Below are 15,662 nucleotides of genomic sequence, written 5' to 3'. Positions count from 1 at the left end.
GGACATAATTGGTTAAATGTATAAAGAGTGAGGTAGTGATTTTGTAGTCAGAAGGATGTTGGTTGTGGTAGTATTTGGAAGCACCAGGCTCCTGGGCATGAGGGAATGTTGGTGTATAGGGAGAAGGGATCAACACTGAAGGAGAGCCACTGAAGGAAGAGGTCTGCATCTTTAATACATGAAGCTAGCCTATGAGCAACTGGTAAGGGATGCTGGTCAAAAAGAGTGAAGATTGTTGGAATATGAGGACAGTAACCAGCTACAACAGGGCATCCAGGACTGTTGGGTTTAACAATTTTGGGAAGTATGTAGAATGTGGGTGTACAGGTGATTTTTGTGGTGAGGAGGGACATGGATTCGGGAGAACAAGTCTGGGATGGGCATAAGGATTTGAATATGGACTGGAGATTGTTTTGGATTTCTGGGATAGGATCACTGAAGCAGAAATTAACGGTGAAGGAGTCAGACATTTTGTGGATGCCTTCTGTCAGGTAGTCAATGTGATTCATCATGACAGTGGTGAAGCCTATGTCTGCTGGGAGGATGATTAATGTTTTTCTTCCCTAACGACAGACAATCCCAAGTAGACAGCATATTTGCAGTAACAATAATTGGATTTATCAGTACACTGAAGGTCTCACAAAGGCCTTCTTTGTAGACAGGCACTATCCCCCAGACCCAGTCTACAAAGAGATTTCCCACATTATATCCTCACACAGCCCTAATCCTTACACCTCTCCAAGAACCAGCTTCAAAAGAGAACACTGCTCATCACCCAGAATCACAGGTGATATTGGGTAATGACAATGAGTGAAAAAGAAAATGAACATCTTTCACCAGAGCTTTAACTATCTATCTTTATGCCCAGAAATGGGGGACATCCTACCCACAATATTTCTCGTCCTACCTAAAATGGTATTCCACCACCAACCCAATCTACACAACATCCTGGTCTGTCCCTAAGACACTCTGACTACCAGACTTTTGCTATAAAGCCCATATCCCTGCAAAAGGGGACTGATGACCCTGTAGTTTGATCCCTTTATGCCTCAAACCAGCCAACCAAGCTGCGAAAGTCTCAGGTGCAAAATCTGCCTGATTCATTTGCCCAGCACACCTCATTCTAGTCTTGTCACTGGCTTATCCAACCCCATCAGAGGCAGTGCAACCTGTGAAAGCAGACATGACATATACCAGCTCAGAATCTGACATGGGTATGACCACCAATCAGCTGACCACCAGAACAAATGGCCACCCCAAACTGTGGCCAAGAGTAGAGTTGACCAGCCAGTGGCACAGTATACTGCTGAACATGACATGCTCGAGTTCAATGGCTGCTTCACAACCTCATCCATCTGCTCTGATGGCTAGGTGCTGCACACCTATCCCATACACTTGTCGCCTGCCCCCACCCCCTTCCCAGATTCGTATTCTATACATCTACTCTCTCCCTCTGTGCTGTGAACCACCCTTCCACAACCCCTCTTCTCCCTTTCAGCCTCTTTTCTCCCTCTACCCAACCCACCCTACACAAATCCTCAATACAGTTAATCTGCTGTGCTGCAGTCCAGGCAGTGTGCATTCAGCTGACACATTGTAGCTGGACTGTGTGTGTGTGTGAGTGTGTGTGTGTGTGTGTGTGTGTGTGTGTGTGTGTGTGAAGGGGAGGCAATTTTGTATGCCCCTTGATGACTTAATGCATCTGATAATTGGAAAGTTCTCTCCATTACCCCTGAATTATTAATGAAATTATCAAATACAGAAAGTTCTAAACCCTGAAAGATGTTGCTGCAATCAGATCCATTGACAAGATTTGTGGTGAACAAAACATACAGAATTTTTTTTATGTTGTTTGATATATAGATAAGAGCTACAATACCAGACATCAATGTTACAGTTAACTGCACAGACATGTGTTAATATAAATCTATAGAACAATACTGGAAAAGTCTAAAGTCAATTCACCGGTTTCGTAAACGAAACCGGGATGTGTGTCTATGTTACAGAATAACAATTGTTTGCCCAGTTTATTCTAACTAGCAAAGAAAAAAGAGGAAGGAAAAAGGATTAGAGTTTAATGTCCTGTAGACATTGGGGGTAATTAGTGATATAGCACTTACTCGGATTGACTTAACAATGGGAAAAAAACAGCCATTCCCTTTCAAAGGAACCACGCTGGCATTTTCCAGAAGAGATTTATCAGAATCTTGAAAACCTAAATCAGGGCAATGCAGATTTGAACACCGTTCTCCTGAATATGAGTCCAGTGTGCCAACCACTGCACTACCTTGTTTGGTAGGAGAAGAAAAGAGGGCAGAAGATCTATAACAGGATATGTATTTTTTGTCTCTTTTTATGCCGTATGACATCACTAACTTTAACAGAAGCATAATTTGCCACTGTGACAAAAGTTACACCAGCAATTACATGATTGAAGAATATTCTTGCATTATTTACCATAACAGTGAAGAGTTTTATATTTTTAATGTAATCAGTCAGTCATGTATTCCTTGCCTAATTGCCTAAATGAAATATTTGTTTTTCAATAAGAACAATAAAATTAAGACAATTCTGGGACCATATTAACTGAACTCAGTATGTAACACTGTTTAGTATAGCAGACAAACAATGATCTAAAAATGAAAATAATCTTTTGATAAGATGGCTAAAAATCTCAGCTCAGCATATTTTGCTCTTAAAAGTAGTTTTGCCACCCATCCAACCTATGCAGTAGCCTTGTCTGTACCTGCTCCAACCCTGCTTCCAACCCACTTACCAATTCGATCACATCACTGCAATAAACCTAGATGCAAGACCCATCCTGTACATCTTCCGATTACTAACTACTCTAGAACCACTACAAGCATCCCCTACCACATCAAAGGCACAATCACGCTGTGAAAGCAGTCATGTGATCTACAAACTTAGCTGCAACCACTGTGCTGCACTCTATATGTCGGCCTAACTACCAACAGGCTGAAACTTCCTGGCAGATTAAAACTGTGTACTGGACCGAGACTCGAACTCAGGACCTTTGCCTTTCGTGGGCCAGTGCTCTACCATCTGAGCTACCCAAGCACAACTCACGACCCATCCTCACAGCTTCAATTCTGCTGGTACCTTGACTCCTACCTTCTAAACTTCACAGAAGCTCTCCTGCGAACCTTGCAGAACTAGCACTCCTGAAAGAAAGGATACTGCGGAGACATGGCTTAGCCACAGCCTGTGGGATGTTTCCAGAATGAGATTTTCACTCTGCAGTGGGGTGTGCACTGATATGAAACTTCCTGGCAGATTAAAACTGTGTGTCAGACCGAGACTTGAACTCGGTATCTTTGCCTTTCGCGGACAAGTGCTCTACCTTCTGAGCTACCCAAGCACAACTCACGACCCATCCTCACAGCTTCAATTCTGCCAGTACCTTGACTTCCAACTTCCAAACTTCAACTCTACCAACAGGCTGTCTGTTTGTTTGAATGGCCACCACCAAACTGTGGCCAAGAGACAATTAGATCACACAGTTGCCAAGAATGCCAACCAACATGATGCCCTCCACTTTAACAACTGTCTGACAGCCTGTGTCATTTGAATTATTAACAATAACACCATATTTTCTGAACTGCACAAGTAGGAACTCCCTGCACAACATATCCTTCGTTCCCTAACCTCCCTGGCCTCGATCTTTGCTATTTCCCATTCTCCATCTGCCTATTCCCTGCCCAGCTCCCATTCCAGTATTACACATGGCTTCTATTCCACCAATGCACATGTGTAGTCCTCTCCCCTTCTCTACCCTCTGCTTTAGAACAGTCCCCTGATGTTGCATATAACAGCCCTATTCTGTCCCCCCGACCACGTTCCTACATGCTCCCATAGGCAACACTAGCATCTACACTCACAACTACCCTGCTATCTCTCCCCCTCCCCACCCACACCCCTTCCATACCACTACCTACCTCAGCTATATTTCAGTGCTCACCTCAGCTGCAGCTGCAGTCGGGCATAAGTGCTTGGAGAAAACATTGGCCATGTGTGCATAAGTTGTGCTTGTGTGAATGTGTGTGTGTGTTTCCAAATTGCTGAACATTTCTAACATTCCTTTTTATTGTGCTTGTCTATAACACAACACCTCCTCTACATGGTGAGTAGCAATCTCTCTTCTCCACAAGGTTGTAAAACTAACAGCTGTTGTTTTGTGTGATATCTTGTAGTATCAGGTGGTTCTAATTAAAGAAGAAAAATTGTCATAGTTCCAATTTTGGCCACCAGGTACAAATCTGGCACTGTGAATGCAAGAAAGATGCTTCGAAATGTTTCCATATGTATTGGATTAGGAACAGGATGTAGGCAGAAATGGTCAAACAAGAGAGAAAGGCATAGTGTTGTTGCTATTACTAACCACAGCTTAGAAAATTTGTTAAATATGAGCACCAGTCATCAACAAGATGCTGTATCCAAAAAGATGTCACAATCAACAGGCACTTGCAGCAGATCCAGTGGAATCTGAGCAATTTGTTCCTGGATACTAGTCTTCAGGTCAGGTAGAGATGTAACATGTCCCTCATAAAAGTGTTTGACAAGATATCCGCAGAGGCAAAACTTACACGGATTAAGATTAGGTGATCTTGCAGGCCATGCATCTGGGAAACCTATGGAGGTAATAAGTTTGTGAAAAGTTGCATTAAGCATATCATTCACTGGACAAGCAACATGAGGTGGCTGTTCCAAAGCAGGAAGCACATGTTATACAAGGAATCTTGATCATGTGCAAATGTCATGGTACACATGACATGCCCTGTGGGTACATTCTCTTAAAAGAAGAATGGACTGAGATTAAAAGTGCTTGTGAATCCCATCACACACTCACATACAGAGAGTGTAATGCCTCTTTATGCACAACAGGTGGTTTAACACTACCCCAAATTCAGCAATTCTGTGTATCCACTGCACCCTGTAGTGTGAACTGTGCCTCATCACTTTATAGAATATTGCCCTGCCACATGCCATCAACTTTGATCTGAGCCAGAAAGCAAAGAGTAAATTTGGAATGTTGCTGTAGGTCATGAAGTTTCATGTGCCACACCATCTGGGTCACATACAAATACCAGTGTAAAACAGACCACAAAACTTTCCATACTCCTGACTATGGAATGGACAATTCTCATGAAAACGCCCCAGTACTAGCACTACCCAAGGCATACACTGCATGATCAGTTACAGCAAGAGTAACATCTTCAATAACTTCCACTGGGGTAGGACACCTTCCTCTTCTGGTGCCACACCACACTCACCCATGTTTTCAGATTTCATTATCATCTTCTTTCAATCATCTAATCATATTAGGCCTGTCCTCAGGCCTTTCAGTTGGTGATACTCTATCAATGCAGCACTGTAATTGCTGCCAATCACATAAAACCATTTCACTAACAGTGTGCTGTCTCGCTGCTCTATAGCTACACTGTTCACTCACATTATGGCTTGTCAAATGACAACATGGAAGTCATCATCAGCAGATTACAGAAATAAAACACAAAGATAGTGAAACAAAAAAAAATATCCAGTGTCTACAGTGATGAGGAGAAAAATCAAGTATGGAATCCCACAAGAGTTAATTCTGGGACCTGTCCAATTTCTGCTGTATATAAATGACTTGGCTAGTAAAGTACACGATGGAATCACTGTACTCTTTGCAGATGACACTAATATTCTAATTAAATCACAGAATAAGGAAAATCTGCAGGAGGCTTCAATATCAGTTATGCATACCTTAATGCACTGGTTCAGGACCAATAGGTTCATCATGAACTCTGAAAAAACTGTGGCAGTTAACTTCCACACCACACAAAACCTCCATCCTGCAAACGCAGTTTTCACTATTGATGGAAAAAATTTGTCAAAGGTAGAACTGAAGTGGGAGGTGCACCTAAACAATTTAAATAAGAGACTGAATTCACTAAGAAACGCTGTTAGCATTCTCACTTGGAATACAAGCTGCTCATCAGTGCTGACAATGTACCATTGTAGCATAAAGTTGCTACTTGTGTACAGAATAATTTTTTTGGGGAATTCCACATATTCAACAAAAACATTTAAAATACACAAAAAGATTATCAGGGTGATAAAAAAAGGCTAAATGCCAGGATTCCTGTAGACTCCTATTTAAAACTCTCAAAATATTGCTGCTGTCTAGCTTGTATATATACAAAATACTAATTTTCACAAAAGGGAGCATCTTAAAAAAGGAAAATCTCTTCCGACACAACTATGATATACACACACGTAAAACTAAGCAGAAGATGAACCTACACATGAACACAGTAAATACAAGTTTATGCACAAGAGGAGTGTATCATACTGGAGCTATGTCATATAATTATTTGCCTTGTTACCTAAAACGCATACCAACATTAAATGCATTTAAAATAAAGTTTAAACAGTTCTTGCTTGAACACTGCTTTATTCTTTGTCTGAATTTATGGAACACCGTAATAACTAAACATCATTTAGCAAATTTTAATAATTGTCCATTCTTAATAAAGTTTATGTTGAGCTTATCATGCCATCCCACTTAATGACTGCTTTATCACATGTAGATGAAATGTACTACACCAACCTACATCATTTTGCATCTTGATTATGTCAATAATGTAGTCAAAATGACTACTGTATTGTAAATTAACTAGTTTTACCACTGTCCTATGTCATATGTACAAACAATATACTGAAGTGATTCTTGGACAAATGAACATACCATCAAACAAACAGTGTACAGCACTAGATATGCACCAGGTGGCCACGACTGGAACTAATGTTGTTTTTCTTTTCCTGCATAAACGGGCTTTGCAATAAAGTATCAGCATATCTACCAAGTTTTGCAGCTGTGCAATAAAACATTATGTGCCCTGAAGATATTACAAGAGAAGAGATTACAAAAATATCCACATCCATGAAGTACCATCTGTTGACAAAATTTTTAAAAAATCACGAAAGTTAGTATCTGCTTGGCATAAATTGTCATCACTAACACTCATGAGTGCCATATACCATGTGTGTTCAACAGGGTTGATTAATATTTTTTGCTACAAAAATTTAAGGTTTATTTGCTGAAATAACTGAATACCCTAAGTTGTCTTTGAGGGGATAATCACTGTTTACTTTTGAAAAGTTCATTAGTATGTCTAACTACAATGAGTGGAAATTAATCACTGATTTGTAACTAAAACTTGAGGGACTGTGGAAAACAATTGCAGCTACTGAAAGAGTCTAAAGACTGTACGGACAGCATTATCCCCAATATGTTTAATTGTACATTCAAATGCGTACCCAAAACTTAGTTTAGCAAATATCCCTTAATAAGCATGCCAAAATTTACAATATGTTCAAAATGTTCAAAGATAAAAGTTTATTTAGTTTATTGGGCTACTATACTGGTTGCTTAACATACATTTTGCTTCCGAGAAAAATATGGAAGCTCGTATGTCAAAAGTTATGTCACTTATAGTACTGAACAAATTTGAAGCACTGGTAAGAAAACTGATTACAATTTGGTAGAGGGACTCATGTTATATGGGTTTCCAGCAGATTTACAACCTTAATTATGGTGAACGAGAATTCACATGTCAGTATTACTAGTGATGCAGTAAGAGAGTGGTTGATTCAAGAATCAACAAAATGACGGTGTGCTTCTACAAACAAAATTACAGGTTCGGTGCTGGCAGCTAGTAAGCAGATCAATGCACACCAGAAATCAAACTTCAATTGCAGTGCATAAATTTCCAATTTCACTAAAATTATGTACCAGCTTTTAAGTTAGCTTGGGAAACAATTTCACAGAACTCAAAATGGCTACAAATGGTAGCTCTATCAATTTCAGAAGCTGAATTCATGGCCCTATCAACAGCTGCACAAGAAGTAAAATATCTTCAAGTACTCTCCTTGAACTGTGTGTAAAACAGTTAATATGAGGGATGCCTGGAAAGTAACACATAATAATAATTTTTCTCCATGGTATTGAAGCTGGAATGTTGAAGTTTCATGATGATACAGTTTGAAGTTTGTGCTACAGAGGGTATTTTGTTTTCATGTGCATCTGAACTACAAAACAAACATGGTGCACATGTTACTGTCATCAACTTGTGTAGTTCGATATTTGTGGGCCAAAGAGCATAAACCAAGCAAAATTTAGGGGGGCATGAATGGGGTATGTGGGAATGACTGCATGGAACACAGCAATGTCTCCAGGTGGTGTGAATTCTTCAGAGAGGGTCATGTGAACCCTAGGGCTTAGCCACATTCTAGGCTATTGCTAACAGCTGCAATACCGCAGACTGTTGGAGCCACTGAGGCAGAAATTTTGATGACCAGCGTGTGCAACTGCAAACCTTATTGCAGCAGTTCAATATTTCCAATGGAGCAGTGTAAATATTGTTCATAACATGTTTACATTTCATAAAATAAGTGCTTGCTGGATGCCTAAGAACCTGACTGACAACCATAAGAGCCAGTGAATGATGACAAGCTTGGATCACTTAATGTGTTATAGTGCATAAGGGCATGACTTACTGATTATAAGATGTGAGTGTACTACTATAAAGCCGAATCCAAGCAGGCCTCTACAGAGTGGAAACATGCTGGTTCCCCAGTATGAACAAATTTCAAAATGATTGAGCCTGCCAGGAAAGTGCTTATGACAGTGTTCTGGGATATGCACAGAACCACTGTGAATGCTTCAGCCTACACTAAAACTTTGATTAAGTTGCACCATTCCACAAATGGCTATACTCCGACCAAATGGATTTCTACAAACAGGGCATACTGAAACTGATACCACAATAGGAGAAATGTTTTGAGAACATTGGTGACTATGTAGAAAAGTAGGTACAAGATGTAAGTCCATTTATGACCTTTTTTTGTTAAGCATTTTGGTCATAAAATTACTGGGTGTTACTTTTCGACCTTTCCTTGTATGACTGATATTGCAACCAATCAAAAACATAAAAATCACCTACATACACCCAAACAGACGAACACACATGAAGGCTACCAGATACAAAAGCTATCAAACTGAGACATTCTGTCATCTGATAAAAGAAATGCAAACTCTAGTTGAGGGTAGTACATCTTCATAAGCGTATGGTTAACAGAAATGAATCCACATAAATATGTACAAGAATTTTTATATAAAATATCAAATGTCTCATTAAACCTGGAAGCAAATATTACTATACCTCTAACAATGTCTATATGGTTTCAAAGAAGCAAAGTTATTTTAGGCCAAACATTTACAAATACCATCACCAAAACAGAATGCAGTTTCAAGGGTGTGTGGATGAAAAAAGAAAATGAGACTTCCACTGTTTTCAACTCTTTTTCATGAATGTTTACATAAGTGGCACACAGGGTCTAACTTTAAGGAATCAGATAAAGTTAGAGAAATACAGATAAAGTAAGAGAAATAACTAAGCTGGCTGTCACAAAAATGTCATTTATACATAGAAACCAAGTTAAGGTCTCTTTGCTAGAAGAGCCACATACTTAGGAAGATCACAAACTTGGGCTAATAATATCTGGCATTGTTACAACAACTGAGAACCTCATTTATCCACGGATTTCCTGACTGTTACATTAACAGTGAATAACAATAACAAGACTTCCACGTGAAAACAGAGAGGTGTACTTTTGAACCAGAAAATGACCGCAATGTACAAATTATACATGAAGGAAGAAATGGTGCTAGTGTGAATTCCAAGCTTTCACAATAATATATTTAACTTGCTTGAGTGGAAAGCACTGGCACAGCCAAGGTTTTAACACTGCAATATACATAGTGAATCACAAAAGAATGATTACATTGAAGCTCTAATTGAGTTGGAACTAACAGAATTTAGGTTATCACCAATCACTTTATATTTTTCTTGAAAATGTAGAGTTCATCTTAATATCTCATTTTTAAGGTGTGATTGCCAACTTTTGTGAAATGCAAAAGTGAAGGTTTGGATAGCAGAAGTGTATAATATTCTGTTGTTTTACAAAGGAGGAAGGTTGACCACAACAAAAACTCTCTTTAAAATATCAAGTACAGAGTGAAATATTACAGAAGGAACAATGAAGCAGTCAATGCCATAACAGCATCACTATTGTGACATGGGAAAAAATAATTACTATAAAACAGAAAAGAGTATGTTTATATTTTCTTTCTATTTTATAATTAGTACTTTTAATTAAAAAAGTTTAAGTTAAAAATTTAACTTCTGAATTGTTCTGAATATTTCATTATTTTCTTATTCTGCTTATACTTGTGTAACAATAAAATTTGCCAGTTTTTAATGAAACATCAAAACGCCATCAAATTGCAGAGGTTAATATGGAGAAATGAGATAGGCCCTAGTACACATTACATTTGTAACTATCTGCAGAAATAATAATAATTATAATAACAGACTATTTCATTGTTTCTTTCCTCTCTGTCCCTTTTGAGAAACACAAAAACCATTACTCTTAGACACATTCATGAAAATAAAGTTACTCCTTATTCTTATATCTTAATTAAAACTAGACTTACTGATTAAACTCCAGCTAACAGACTAATTCTTAAAGGTTAAGTTAAAGTTGTAGAGTATAAAATCAATTTTCTTACCTGTGCAAGAAGACTACTTCAACATCCACATCTTCTCGGTCTTCGTGAAGAAAGTCTTTAAGAAAGTGGGATACCGACTCGTATGTTATATGGCCACACACTACAATATGCCTGTTGGAAGTACAAGATCATCAGTTAATTCTATAATACCATGAACACACATAAACACTGACTTGCTACTGATATATAATAAATAAAAAGTTTCTCATGTTTAAATGTATCATTCAATTTTCGATTGATTCAGCATTGAAAATCTGAGATATTATACAAATATATTTTCAATCTTTATATTTCTGTCTGCTGCCCTCTCTCTTCACAACTGCCTGCATCAAACTCAGCTAAACATCAATTAAGTCCTTGAGTATCTAGGTGTTCTACACACAGAAAAAGGTACACTTAAGCTAAAAAATACTTTTCAGCACAGGAAAATGTGCACATGCATGCACATAACATACAAAAGTGTACGCAGGTAGTTGACATATAAAAATAATGATGAACTATCCTCAACAATTACAGAAATCACTGTTAAAAGTGACAGCAGTAGTTTTCTGTCCCCTCCAAGTTCTTGTTCAAAGAAAAAGGTAACATATATCACATAAAAAGTTTCCTGTGCAGATGAGTTCATGTTCATGAAATATTTCAGAGGGAATCTAAAACTGCAAGCAGCCAACATCAATTCTCAAAATTAACTACACAACAGTCAGAAGCATCAAGATACTGAGAACCCTATAACTGCAGCAAGGAAATCACTGGCAGTGTAAGGATTTCAGGACAGGATAAAATCTCTGTCTTATATGACTTGTTACAGCATGAACTGTGTTGTGAGAATATTAGTGTAAATGAGTTAAACTTCTCACCCTAGATGGTTGCAGCTAGAACAATGGTAACAGAAGACGCCATCACTATGCAGTAGTGTATGCCCACTATTGTCTGTCAATGTATATGTCATTCGTACAAAGTAATCATGTTTCTGATTAGGATGTAACAAAGAAGGAAAAAGAAGTTCTGGTAAAAGAATTATATTTAAAGATACTATTTTTGGAAACCTGCTGTTCACTAAAGATGCAATGTACTAGGGAGCAATGATAGGTGTTTTTCAAACAATAACTGTTTAGTACTGTTTATGTATGACAGCAGAAACAGAATAAATGCAGTTGAAATTGATAGCATGTATGTGACTGCATTCTTTTAGTGCCATAAAAAACCATTCTGATTTATGAAAGCTCTGGACACAGTCAAGTCTAATTACTTTTCAATCATATCGCTCTTTTGACCAAAACAAGGTTAGCACAATGTACTTCACATTGTTGTTTCGTAAATTATACTAGCGTACAGTGAAAATGTAACTGGGATGAAATAATGTTTGTTAACTATATTGATTATGCTGATAATGAAAACGACAATGATAAACTTGAATTGGCTCTCACTTCCAAGTTAAAAGGGAGGGGGGGGGTGGCATATTTCATTATAATTATATTTTATTAGCATTCACTGTCAACCCCTTCCCATCAGGCTTCAAAATTCCACTAATAGTAGACACAATGATGAACTTTGAGGCAACAATAGCTGTGTGTATTTTGTCGCTATTTTTATCTCATATCTCAGGCTTGCAGCAACAAGGGGAATGGAACAAGAAGGAAGTACAGAACATGCTTCATTTAAGCATAGGTGGATGTGGTCCTTGTAGTTCCTGTGATTCAATTTGCCTGACAAATGTGTAAACAGTGCTGACAATTTTTGCTTCATTTGCGGACAGGTTAGACTGAAATCACAAAGGAGGCCAAGACTGCCATATATCAGGAAGATGACTATACTTTAGCAGTGAAATCAGGGACCAGGACAAGCCCTGGCCCTCTCATGTATGTTGCATATCTTGTGTCTCGAGTCTTCAACTGTGGTTGAATTGCAAAAGATCTTTCATGGGCTTTGCTATGCCTGTGATCTGGCAAGAATCACCAAACCATGTGAATGACTGTTACTTTTGAATTACAACTCCATTGAGACATGGTATTTCTAAGAAGAGAAAGTCTTCCTTGACATATACAAACATACAGTCAGTCAAAGGAGCAGAGACAGGCTGCCTGTTCCTGCCACACCCGATTGTGATAATGACGAGGAATAGTGAAAATGGTGCTACACCATCACTTTCAAAAACCAGTTCTTTGAAAGGTCCTGATTTTGTTTGTAATGGTGAGTGCAAAAAGATTCACAAAATAACACAGTATGAACTTAATGACCTCGTGAAAGATCTGGAATTTCCAAAAGGTAATGCAGAACTGTTGGCACCAAGACTACAACAGTGGAATTGTCTTGATGAGACAGGAAGTGTCTCTATGTTCTGTAACCACCTATGCCATTCCTTCCATTTTTTGAAGAATAAAAGAACTAGATATTTTGTATTGATGTACAGGGACTAATAGTAGCTATGAGCATTGACTACAAAAGTGATCAGTAGAGGTTGTTCATCAACTCCCCCGAAGTAAGTCTCAAGTATGAGCTACTGCACAATGGTAATATGTTACCACCGATTCTGATTGGGTATGCACTGTACTTGAAAGAATATCATAACATGAAACAATTGTCACTGCAACTGAACTATGACAAGTTTAAATGGCAATTTTCTGAGGATCAGAAAGTTATAGGCGTATTACTTGGGATACAACATGGCTACACCAAATTATGTTGCTTCCTGTGCCTCTGGAAAAGCTGCACCAAAGCACTTCATATCAAAAGAAAGATTGCCTACAAGCCTTCATATTGATGACTCCACATAAAAAATCTAAATAAATAAATAAAAGTCAATCACTTGAACCAGGATCTCAATATGTTATGAACAAAATACCTTCAAATCCTGGAACATAATTCTCCCTGCTCTTCAAATGAAATTGGGCCTAAGAAAAACTCCATTAGGGCCACAGACAAAAAACTGGGGAAGCATTTCTCTATCTGCACAAGATATTTCCACATCTTAGGGAGGCAAAAACAAAAGAGGGGATTTCGGCAGTTACCAGATACACAAGCTGTACAAGGATGAGCTTTTCAACACCATCCTGACAGATGATGAAAAGTTGGCTTTGTTCAAGTGTCAACAAACTTTTTGGGAAATAAAAGGGCTGAAAACTACAAGCGTCTTGTGGCAAATCTTCTGAACTGCTACAATACACTTCAGTACAACACGTCCTTAAAGTTACGTTTCCTAGATTGCCATTTGGATTTCTTTCCCAACAACTGTGGTGCCATAACCAATGAGCAGAGAGAATACTTAGACAAGCAAATTTTGGACTTCTAAATGAGATACCAGGGAAGGTGGAGTGCACCAATGTTAGCCAGTTATTGCTGAACACCAAACAGGGAATCACCAGTAGAAAACTACAAACACCAGGCAAATGATTCCGCCTCAGTGATCTTCCTTCGAGGGATAACACTGAGGTAAATACATCATAAGCTTATATAGCCAATAGCGTAAAGTTATCATAAGAGCTAATCTTGCACTTTCACTAACATTTTGGTTATCACCACACCACTCAAAAACATAAAGATAAGCTGTTATCAGACCAGTTACAGAAATAAACAAAAATTTTGTTGGCTGATAGTGTTGTTGTTGTTGTTTTTTTTTTTAAAAAAAAAGCTTTCATCCAGTATGACACCTAGCTCTAATTTGTGTGTTTGTGTGTGTGTGTGTGTGTGTGTGTGGCGGGCATGGGGAGGGGGGAGGGGGGGGGGGGGGAGGCATACTCCAAAATATAAACCTCACGCTCACACAAATTATCATATATGTTTGTTATCAAAGCTCCAACCAGTGAAATGAGCGACTGATTATCTACCACTTTGTTCCCAACTTGATAATCACTGTCAGTATTTCCATACAGCTTTCAACTCACACCTCAAATTTGGTAAATGGCTAACCTACTTAATGTGACTCCATGTATCACTCTTTATGTTTATGATGGTCTTTTTGGAGAAAATTCCTTTAGTAGACATTCTTGACAAATTATTCCTCAAATTTCTTGCTCATAAACTTTAACAGAACCAGCCAATAGGAAAACTATTAGATCTGCAACTGTGCATCCACCATTTTGCAACAGATGGCAGAAGTGGGCAAGTGGTAGGGCAGATGGTAGGTTGAAGTGTAAAAAAATAAGCTTAAGGTATTTTGGAACATGACGCCATCAAAATCTTAGGTGATTTGTGATTCCATTATAAAGTTATTCTCGACTGAATACGCCAACTGAGGAGCCTAGTTATCATCATTTGTGGAAACTTTTAATTTTCTGCTTTAACATGAAGAAATCTGTGGTTAAGGTTCACAAAATGCTGGTTAAGACCTATAGTGAGGCAACCATTAGTGACAGAACATGCTGAGAATGGTTGCAGTACAACAATAATGGTGATTTTGACATTGAAGCCTGGAATGGCGGTTGAAGGGAGAAGGTTTTTGCAGTTACTTAAACAGATGGAAATAATCACTGCAGATTGTTATCAAAAGCAATTGATGCATTTGAGCTAGCCAGCCACAATACAGTGATATACATGAAAAGCTGATTTTGCAGCATGGCAATGCTTGACTATATGTCACAAAAAACGTCAAAATATACTTGGAAACATTGAAATGAGAACTCCAACCCCACATGTCTTGTTCTCAAGACATTGGCCCTTCTGGATGACCAGCTCTTTTGGTCATATGAACAAGTGCAAAATTTGATCAATTCACAGATCTCCTCAAAAGAAGCCCAGTTCTTCTGCTGTGGGATTTATATAGTGCTCGAAAGAAGGGAGAAAGTTGTGGCCAGCAATGGCCAATCTCTGACGCAAAGTTGTTTTATGTTTTTCACAATAAAGCCTCAAACTCCCAAGAAATAACAACGGAAGCAAAGTTGTAGATCTAATACAAAAAATATAACGCTATGACTGGTGCCTCTGAGACTATCCCTGAGTGGCCAATATAAAGTATGGTTTACAAACCACATTTAAAGCTTAAGGAAACATATGCAACTGCTCTTAATGGACTACACTCCTTAGAAAAGGT

The 15,662-nt window shown here is 38.4% G+C and overlaps 1 protein-coding gene across 1 annotated transcript in view; it reads right to left on the bottom strand.

Annotated features, from left to right (window-relative positions):
- Positions 1-15,662, bottom strand: part of LOC126199758 (calcium-activated potassium channel slowpoke) — an 872,527-nt gene that overhangs the window by 674,588 nt on the left and 182,277 nt on the right. The window contains exon 7 of the mRNA XM_049936649.1: positions 10,637-10,747. Within this exon, the coding sequence (XP_049792606.1) occupies positions 10,637-10,747 (111 nt within the window). The remainder of the gene's footprint in view (positions 1-10,636; positions 10,748-15,662) is intronic.

The sequence above is a fragment of the Schistocerca nitens genome, chromosome 1 (assembly GCF_023898315.1).
Source record: "Schistocerca nitens isolate TAMUIC-IGC-003100 chromosome 1, iqSchNite1.1, whole genome shotgun sequence".
In the NCBI taxonomy this organism is placed as follows: domain Eukaryota; kingdom Metazoa; phylum Arthropoda; class Insecta; order Orthoptera; family Acrididae; genus Schistocerca; species Schistocerca nitens.
The sequence above is the reverse complement of the archived record's forward strand: the minus strand, read 5'-3'. Positions and strand labels throughout refer to the sequence as shown.